Genomic DNA, 9,710 nt, shown 5'->3' with positions numbered 1-9,710 from the left:
TGATTGGATTCCCTGTGGTGGGAAGGGAATATGCACGCTAAGGCTGCTTCACCTGTTTAGTTTGGGACAATGACAACCTGTCCATATTACTAATAGGTTGTCTATTACTACGAGGCTATGTCTGAACTGCCAAGAGGTCCACACAATTCCAAGTCTGACGCCTGTCAATTACTCAGGCACGTCCGTGAAAAAGCTGAAGATCTGAGCGAGTGTGCTTCTCTAACATGCACAGAGCCCTGGGTTCCATCCCTAACCCTGCATAAACCGGGCATGGGGGACTTGGCTGTGTTCTCAGCACTCAGGAAGCGGAGGCAGGAGGATCAGAAGCTTAAGGACGTCCCTAGCTACATAGTACGTTCAAGGTTATTCTGGGATAATTAAAACCCTGTCTCAAAAAAAAAAAAAAAAAAGTGGGGCATTGGTGGGAGAAAAGGCATAGAGATCAGTGACATTTAGCCCTCTCCTAAGAACCCTGCCCTGGCTTCCACAGATTCCCTTCTCCAGTTAAGGAGGTCCCAGGATTATAAAGTTTACTCTCTGAAAAAATGAATGCCGAGTTATGGTGACTTGTTCTGCATGACATTTATGCTTTTAGAAAATGTTTTCTTTAATGCTATTGTGGGTGTTATATATAATGACAAACAAGTGCTGAATTTAACAAATACAGTGACAGTCTGAAAATAGCCTGATTTCAAGTGGGCACCGAGACTAAGGGGACACCCCTGTTCACAGATAGCGGGGCGTGTGTCGGTGAGAGCCTGGTGGAGCCATGTCTGGATAAGCCTGTTGGCTACTTGACCACTCACTCTGCCCATCAGTAAACAGTGTCAGTCATCTACCGCAGTGAGCAGGGATGGAAGTCTGGGTTCCACTGAGGATGTGGGGCCCAGATGCCGAGAAGCCCATGACCCAGAGTCTTTTTCTGAGACCACGGTTCTTTAAACCCAAAGAGTTATTGAATAATTGGAATTTCAGTATTAGGAACTTCGCTTTTTGAAAAATCAATGTTAAGTTATGATGACTGTTTTTGCAAGACATTTATGCCTTGAAAGACATATCCTTTAGTGCTATTATGAATGTTAAGTGTAACAACAAACAAATGTTTAGTACAGCCATGCCCACGTGTGAGCATGTGTGAGCATGTGTGAGTGAGTATATGTGTGTAGGTCAGATGGGACCCTGATCCAGAGCTCTCACCTGGCTGTTCCAGATCACTCTCTATGAGGGCAAGCACTTCACAGGGCGGAAGCTGGAGGTCTTTGGGGACTGTGACAACTTCCAGGACCGAGGCTTTATGAACCGAGTGAACTCCATCCGTGTGGAGAGTGGAGCTTGGGTCTGCTTTGATCACCCTGACTTCCGAGGCCAGCAGTTCATCCTGGAGCACGGTGACTACCCTGAATTCTTCCGCTGGAATGGCCACAATGACCACATGGGCTCCTGTCGGCCTGTGGGCATGGTGAGTGAGTCACTCTGCCGGGGGGCTGGGAACTCTCAGCTCAGGCAGTGGGAGGTCACCCTGGCGTCTGATCAGAAGCACGGCACTTCCCAACAATAAAACCTTAAAAACTGAGAGAACCCTGTCCAGACCCACACTCACGTGAGCAGGCGATGCTGTGAGGACCAAGAGGGATAGGAGACAGAACACAAGAGCCTCTGGGAGTCGCCAAGGAATCCTTTCAGGTTTCTGAGCCAAGCACGTAGCTAAACTTCACATACGTTTAGATTGTCACTGAATAGGGGGGCACTCATCAAAAGCGAGATGAAAGGTTGGGGATATGGCCCAGCTTGCAAAGTGTCTGCCTCACAAGTACAAGGACCTGACTTTGCATCCCCAGAACCCATAAAACGCCAGGTGTAATGGGACCTGGGACCCCAGCACTGGGGAGGTGGAGCCAGCAGACTCCCCAGCGTTTGCTGACCAATTAGTCTAGCCAAATTGAGACACTTCAGGCTCAGTAAGAGGCTCACTCTAAAAATAAATAAATCAATAAAGTGGAGGGCAGAATGGATAAGGTGTACAAGCCTGAGTTTGGTCCCCAAAACCCATGTAAAGACAGAACAGAGCATGGACTCTACAATATTGTCTGGTCTCCACACACATGTGTGTACACGTAAACATACAAAACAGAAGTTCTTAGTAAGGTGGAGACTGATTGGGGAAGATGTCCAAAATCGCCCTCTGACTTCCGACACACATGCTCACACATGTGCCTGGGTGTACTCCTGTGTCATGAGCACATACATACACAAGGTAAGGCTGCTTTGAGCATGAGCATCTACCCATGCAGGTTACCTTGGAGCATTAAGCTGGCCCTCAACGTTCCAAACTTGGAATGAGTAATGGCAGCCAAAGTGCCAGCAGGCCCAGTAAGAAATCTGAGGGGACAGGGCTCTTGAGTTGCACAGATGGTCGCTTCACAGAACTGTGGCCTGAAGTGTGTAGGGAGAGCAAATGAAGGGTATTGCTCCCCCTAGAAAAAGTCTCGTTTCTCTCCAGTCTCCTTAGGGTGGGATTTGGGGAGTGAGTGCTCCTCGGGTCACAGGTATGAGATCTGCTCTCAGTGCTGTCCTTTGGGTAGGAAACAGGTGATTCTGGGGACCGATGTGGGCAGCTCTCATCAGAGTGTCTGTCGGCCAGGGCATCCTGGATGCCTCACCAGGACTCTGGCCAACATTTGAGAAGTCTGGAGAGGCGCCACTCTGCATGGGGCCCCTTTTCTTTTCTACATCAGTTCCAGAATCAGCTGGGCTCTGGCATGCTCAACTGAAAGAGTGCTTCCCTAGTGTCTCTGCCAGGATGTGGGCATTTGGAGAGAGGCATTAGAACAGTTGGCTCTCGATCCTGCATAATGCTGTTTATATGAAAAATATACAAGATATCTTATGAAGGCTGTTCTTGTTAGAGCCATCCCAGGCTTCATAGGAACCTGGCCAGTAGGGAGGGGGCTCTCCTTTGGACACCGGGTGGGTGATCACGCAGGAAGATGTATGCACTGGTGCTAGTGAATTATGATGTTGAAACCAGCAGGGACTTCAACAAATGAGAGCCATTGTTTTAGATGTCTTGGCTTACTGTTTTCATAAAGGGTTCTATTACACTTCTAAAATATTATCGTTTGGAGGCCTGCCTGTAGCCTGAAACCAAGGGTGAATACGCCAAAGCTGGGACATGAATCCCCCAAGTGGAATGCCTGGAAGGAGCCAGTGACCTCCCTGTCTCCCCCCAGCTCCGATCTTACTGTGCTGGCCTCTAGACAGTCGCCCTCACGGTCCTTGGGTCCTTAGTTGTAAAAGGTGAAGATCGGGCCAGTTCAGTGGCTTAGGTTTTTAAAGTGATAGGAGAACCCTTTCTCCCACCACATCTCATGGAAGAAAGCCAGTGTGTGTATGTGTTGGGATGGTGAGTACACACTGGGTCCCAGTCTAGCGCAGGAGTTGTTTCCTTTCTCCCCATGAGAGACTTGGAGTATTCCTTTTTCCTTCCCCACCTGCCTGGGTCCCGGAGCATGGAGAACATTTCCGCATAGACATCTTCGAGGGCTGCAACTTCACAGGCCAGTGCCTGGAGTTCGTGGAAGACTGCCCCTTCCTACAGAGCCGGGGCTGGGCCAAGAGCTGCGTCAACGCCATCAAGGTGTATGGCGATGGAGCGTGAGTACAGCCAGGGCAGCCAGACAGGTGTGGTGGGGTGGGAAGACATCGGGTGTGGTGGGCATGGTGCCCCTGAGCCACAGGCCTTCATCTGCCTCACCTGCTCCAGGCAAGCAGTGAATCTTTCAGGAAGGTGTCAGGGCCTCAGAGGCTCCCCGAGACCTCCCCTCCGGTGTGCCACACCCGAAGGAAAGGAGCATTTAGGAAACTGTGACCGTCTCGGCTACAGGACTGAACGTCTAGACTGTCTGGCTTTCTTGAGTCACTGGACTCCAGAGAACCCCCACTCAGGGGGTTCAAAGCTACACAGCAGTCCCACCTTCTCTGAGAGGGTACATCTGCCCAGCTCAGATGACCCCAGACCTAAGATGGCTCTGCCTAGTGGCCAACAACCCACACCAGCTTGTTGGGCTTCAAGAAGCTCTCATAGGATGGACAAGGGTACCAGGAACTTTTGCCCATCTTCTCCGTTCCAAAAGAGCTGTCAGGGCGCAGTGTTTGCCCCGTGGGGCAGCTCCCTGTGCACCTGTTCACTGTACACACAAAGGCACATCACACTGGGAGTCTATCCACTCTGGAGACGGCATCGCCATTTTACAGACGCCATCACCATTTTATAGATGCACAAGCTAAGATTGTAGCTAACTAATCCTTTCCACGGCAGAGGCCCTGCTGGCACTGCAGCCCGGTGGAACCCCTTCCACTCCAGAGCTGGGGACCCTGCCCCCCAGCAGAAGAGCCCCACAGGCTCCAGCCTCCCCTCCCTGTGCAGGGCTGGAACCGGAACTTGGCTCCTCTGGGAACGTGCCTTCTATATTTCTGAGGCTCAGGCCCAGGGCCCCTCTCCAGGGGTCAAGGGAGGGCTGAGGGAGACAAGGTGTGCTCAGAGCAGACCTGCAGCTACTATTTCTCCCAATACCTGGCCTTGGCCCCCCTAAGCTGAGGATATGGGGGTAGGAGTCCAAAACAACTTGCCTTGGAAAATCTGCAGGCTAAATTGTGTCTCATGAGGCCAGACACATACTTAGGTATGGAAGATGTCCTAAGACCCAAGACATAATCCGCCAGCAACCCTGGGGATCTTGGGAGAGGGAGAGGGAAGGCAGGAGAGAACTCTGATTGTGATTGGAGGAGCTTTTTTTTTTTTTTTTTTTTTTAAAGTTTTTTGGGACAGGGTTTCCCTGTGTAGTCCTGGCTGTCCTGGAACTCCCTCTTTTGACCTTATACTCAAGAGATCCTGCCTCTGCCTCCCAAGTGCTGGGATTAAAGGCGTGCGCCACCTCCACCAGCCTTGGGGTATACAATCTTTAAACTCCACTTTCCTGGAAGAAACCAGGCTCAATGGTCAGGAGATGGAGGCCAAGGCAGTGGGCCTCTGTGTTGGGGTCCAAGGTACGCTTGTCTTTTCTCTTCGATGACCTTAACTCTTCTGTGATATGCCTTGGGTCCCTGAGCTCTCTCTGGGATCTGCAGCAGTGAAGCAGGTCCCCTTCACCACCTCCCATAGGCCAAGAGCATTCCTTCTGGGTTCCATACCAGCCTAGGAGTGAACCAGCACTCGCATCTGCCCTAGAAGGCATGGGCGGAAAAAGCAGGGACCTTCTCCCGACATTCTAACAGGCTGAATTGGCATGCGCTCCCCTTTTTTTAATTAAAAAAAATATTTTATACCTGTATTTTGCCTGCATGCATGTGTGTGTGCCACATGCATGCCTGGTGACCACAGAGGTCTGAAGGGGGCATTGAGTCCTGGACCTGGAGTTACAGACAGTTGTGAACTGCCATGCGGGTGCTGAGAATTGAACCTGGGTCCTCTGGATAAACAGCCAGTGCTCTTAAGTGCTGAGCCACCTCTTCAGAGACCCCTTTCTCCATTGCTTTACCCCAGGAGTTACAGGTGAGGAACCAGAGGATTAGCCTTCATGCCCAGTCAGGTCCCTCTTCCTCTTGGGACGTCCACAAGAACTCCAAGGTGGCTCAGGGCACTATAGAGCAGGGTAGGATTAGCTCACTCTCTTGGAGACCCCAGCAATGTGGTGGGTTGTAAGGAGGCTCAGGTGATCCGGGCCTGCTCTTGTGTCCAGCAGGTGCCCTCCAACACACCTCCCTCCTCTCTCTCTCTCTCTCTCTCTCTCTCTCTCTCTCTCTCTCTCTCTCTCTCTCTCTCTCATCACTACCGTTAGAATTTATCAGGTGAGAGGTCAGGATAAGGAAGGGAGGGGGCTATAGTGACTTGGGAGCGGCGAGCTGGGGAAGTGGGCTGCGTGGCCTTTAGTGGGCTCTCTCCTCTGAGTTAATCTGTGAGCAGAACCTTGGGCTAAGGAGCTCATAGATTCCCAGTCTGTTCCCTGCAAAGAAAACTCCTTGACCGGCAGAGTGCTTTGGGAGCAGGGACGGGTTCCTACAAAGAAAGGTCAGAGTAGCCCTGTGACCTGGATCTCAAGAATCTCAGAGATCTGAGAGGGCCCCAGGGGAGTCCTGTTTCATAAAACCACCGTGGTCCAGAGGAAAGTTGTTTTCTACTGTGGTGAATGGGCAGGGGGTGGGGTGGGGTGGGAAGGACAGGGGAGGCAGGGTGAGTCTGAGCTAAAGACTGAAGTGAAATGCAGAGCCAGCCCTTGCCCATGGTACTTGCAGTTCTGGGTGCAGCCAGGCCTGGAGGTCCCTCCCCAACTTTCTAAAACTCCCTAGCCCCGTCCCCAAACCTGACCCCCAAGTGGGAGGGTGCACAGGGCGTCTTTTCCTGGGTCCCACACGCACAGCTCTACACTTGTCTCAGGGATGGTGGTGGGATGGGCAGGGCTGGTCCAGTCTCTGATGAGACTCTTCCTTACACTTATTCCCAGGTAGAGACCACCAGGGCTGTTGGCTGAGTGGATACACAGTGGGAATGGTCTCCAGTTTATGTCAGTAGTCCTGTCAGGGGCTGGGGACTGTGTGCAAATGGCCCTTTGGAGGGCGACTGGGCCGAGTGCGTCCTGGAGTCACTGCCGCCCTTGTCAGTTACTGGGCAGTCCCCTGCTTGTCCCCTCCCAGCACCGAGCCCGATCCAGCCACTGGTGCCCAAGGCAGTAAGGTGCTAGGACAGAGGGGTGGGGCCGGGGATTTGCCCTCGTGGCTCCCGCCCGCTGACCCGCCCTTCCCCTGGCCTTCAGGTGGGTCCTCTACGAGGAGCCCAACTACCGCGGCCGCATGTACGTGGTGGAGAGGGGCGACTTCCGCAGCTTCTCCGACTGGGAGGCCCACAGCGCACGCGTGCAGTCGCTCCGCAGGGTGCTCAACTTCTTCTAGTCCCACCTGGGGACGTGCAGCCTACGGAGGCAATAAAGATCCTAAAAGCCGAGTGCTGGCCGGCCTTGGAGTGCTTTCTGGGTCACTCCCCGGCGGGGGACCGTGGAAGCCTGGTGGAGCAGCGAGGAAGCCAACGGCGCTCCCAAAGCCTAGCCAGAGCGGCCGCCGCCTCAAGGCCCAGGGCCACAAGAGGGCGCCCGAGAGCAGGGCGCAGCCTGAGTCTTTTCTCCTGCCTCGGGACCCCACCCGAGAGGAGGGGCGGGGAGTTGGGGGGCTGGGAAAGGGGGTGAGGGGCCAGGAGGAGGGGCAGGCCTGGGGATGGCGAGGGAGGTAGAGGCGGGGCCGAGGAGAAGAAGAGGGGTCAGGTGGTGGTGGGGGAAGGGTAGGACTGGGGGGGGTAAGGGGAGAAAAGGAGGGGCGGGGTCGGAGAAAAGAGGGGTGGGCTGGGCGGGGAGAAGAGGCGGGCCAGAAAAAGTGGGCGTGGCCAAAGGGAAGAGAGATGGGGCTGATGTAGGGAGGGGAGGGGCCAGGTGAGAGGAGGGGCAGGGCCAGGTGGAAGAGGAGGAGTCAGGTCCCCGGAATGCAAAGAACCGAGACCAGAAAGAAGATGTCAAGGTCCAGAGGCACTAGACAGCGTCTGTCTCTGCAAGGTATCTCTTCGCCTTCTCCTTCGCGCGGCTCCAGGTGCCAATATACGGGGCTTCCCTGTCGACAGGGTCGCTCCAAGACTTTAGGTCCGCCTTGGGGCTGGGCGTAAATCTGGAGAGCATATTCCTAGGAGTGGAGAGAGAGAGGAACCTATCCAGGAAAGACTCCTGCGCCTAGGCAGTGGGGTTTCCGGTAAGAAAGTCCACACCCTCAGAGGCCAGCATTGTTCAACCTAGCTCCCCAGTGAAAACAGCAAGGCCTTGGAGGGGAATTTTCCAGACGTGATGGTGGCCCGGGCATTTCCCTGCCCCTGCCTGCATACCTAGACCCTCCCAGCCCAGTGTCTCTCGCCTCTCCTGCCCCATCTCCATCTCCCTACACTGACAGAAATGGAGAAGAGAACGCCATTAAAGATCAGTCCGTTCACCCAGGATGATGCTGTCACCAGGAGCTGGGCAGGGGCCAAAGATGAGTGACCCCCAGAAATGTACTGGGAGACCCCTGAGTCACCACAGGACAGCAGAGGATCGTTCTAGGTAGATCATCATTAGGCTCTCTCCGGGCTTGGCAGAGAAACAAACACAGAGTCACCTTCTGCCTTAGGAGTCCCCAGAAGGACTTGTCGACTCCCCCTCCACACCACTGAGAAGCCACTAAAGCTGAACGAACTGGGACCTTCCCAAGCAGACCCTCCATCCCCAGGAGGCTCAGGTCCCCAAGCAGACCCTCCATCCCCAGGAGGCTCAGGCCAAGGACCTGAAGAAACGCTCGAAAACAAGCAACAGGCCAAATACCTTCTCCTTCTCTGGTATCACTGCTTCCCCTTGGGAGGGGAGTTTGTTTAGAGTTGAGCCTGAGTGTTTTTTTTCCCCCCTCTGTCACAGCAGTGGACCTCTCTGCAGGAGAGAGCTCCAGCCAGCTTGTCTCCATGGCAAGCACATCTGCCAGAAGGCCTTCCTGGAGGAGGTCAGGGCCCTGCCCTTGCAAGCCAGCTTCCCCTGCCACAACTGCCCACCCCCACCAACACCTCTGGAGGAGGGCAGAGTCCTGGCTAAGGGTCTCACGGTCCTTTGCTCACTATCGATGGCATTATTGTGGGCATTTATTGAGCACTGATTTTATACCAGGCTCTGAGGTAGATATGATTCCTGCAGCTTTACTTAATATATACAATAACACCAGTGCTTATTATGACCACCAGACATGTGAGGGTGGTTAGATTCGGACACGTTAAGTAACTTACTTAAGGTTATACGGTAGGCAAGATGCAGACCCTTTGCCCCTAACTGAACCACACATTTGCATATACTGGCGTATTTGACATGAACTTGGAGATAGCCAAAAGCCTCTGCTGGCCTGCCTTACTCTGTGAAATAAACGCAATCTTATCTGTCATATGCACCTTACATATGTAAATGCAAAAATCAAATTATGATGATGCAGGCCCATAATCCTAAACAGAGGCAGGCAGATGACTGCACATTCAAGGCTAACTTGATCTACATAGCAAGTTCCAGGCCAGCCAGGAGGGAGGCCGTGGCTAAGAAACAAAAACCACCCACAACTAAATAAGCCAAGCGACCTCCAAGGAGAGGATCATGGTGTATTGCTGGCGAATGGCAGAATGCAGGTACCTACTGCCATGGAGCTGTGTACCCAGATGAGGTGAAATGATGCATTTTATGGCCTGTGGGTCGGTGACCGTGTACTTGAGGGAAACGGAGAAGTGCTGGCTTCCAGAGGGACTCCAAACTCTCATTCACGTATGCTCCGTGCCTCAGTGTCCACAGGTGCACAGTGGGATAATAGCCCACCCTTGTGGGGGAAGGGCTTCCTCCTGGGAGCCAAATGGAAGCTACCGCCCTGGCCGCCTAAGCCAGCCGCAGGGGCCCCTCCTGAACTGGCCTCCCTCCCCGCCCTCAGGAACAGAGGCACCTCATTAGGGTGAATCAAGGCTCCACACAGCTTTGCACTCCTGGGTGACCTCCCTGTCACCCCAGCCCCCTGCTCGCTAATCTGTCAGCAAATCTGCTTTTGGTCAGGAAGAAGAAGAAAAACAAGCTTTTCCCACTACAGAGCCTGTGGGCAGCTGTGCAGTTTATCTGAAGTCCGTCCAG

General features: G+C 53.5%; 1 protein-coding gene across 1 annotated transcript; it reads left to right on the top strand.

Moving 5' to 3' along the window:
- The first annotated feature begins 270 nt into the window (after positions 1-270).
- Positions 271-6,991, top strand: Crygn (crystallin gamma N). The gene is made up of 4 exons (XM_076566094.1): positions 271-362; positions 1,189-1,459; positions 3,509-3,654; positions 6,810-6,991. The coding sequence occupies exons 1-4, from the start codon at positions 271-273 to the stop codon at positions 6,943-6,945; spliced, it is 645 nt and encodes a 214-aa protein (XP_076422209.1). The 3' UTR covers positions 6,946-6,991.
- Positions 6,992-9,710: the final 2,719 nt, after the last annotated feature.

Source organism: Peromyscus maniculatus, chromosome 3 (assembly GCF_049852395.1).
Source record: "Peromyscus maniculatus bairdii isolate BWxNUB_F1_BW_parent chromosome 3, HU_Pman_BW_mat_3.1, whole genome shotgun sequence".
NCBI lineage: Eukaryota > Metazoa > Chordata > Mammalia > Rodentia > Cricetidae > Peromyscus > Peromyscus maniculatus.
The sequence above is the reverse complement of the archived record's forward strand: the minus strand, read 5'-3'. Positions and strand labels throughout refer to the sequence as shown.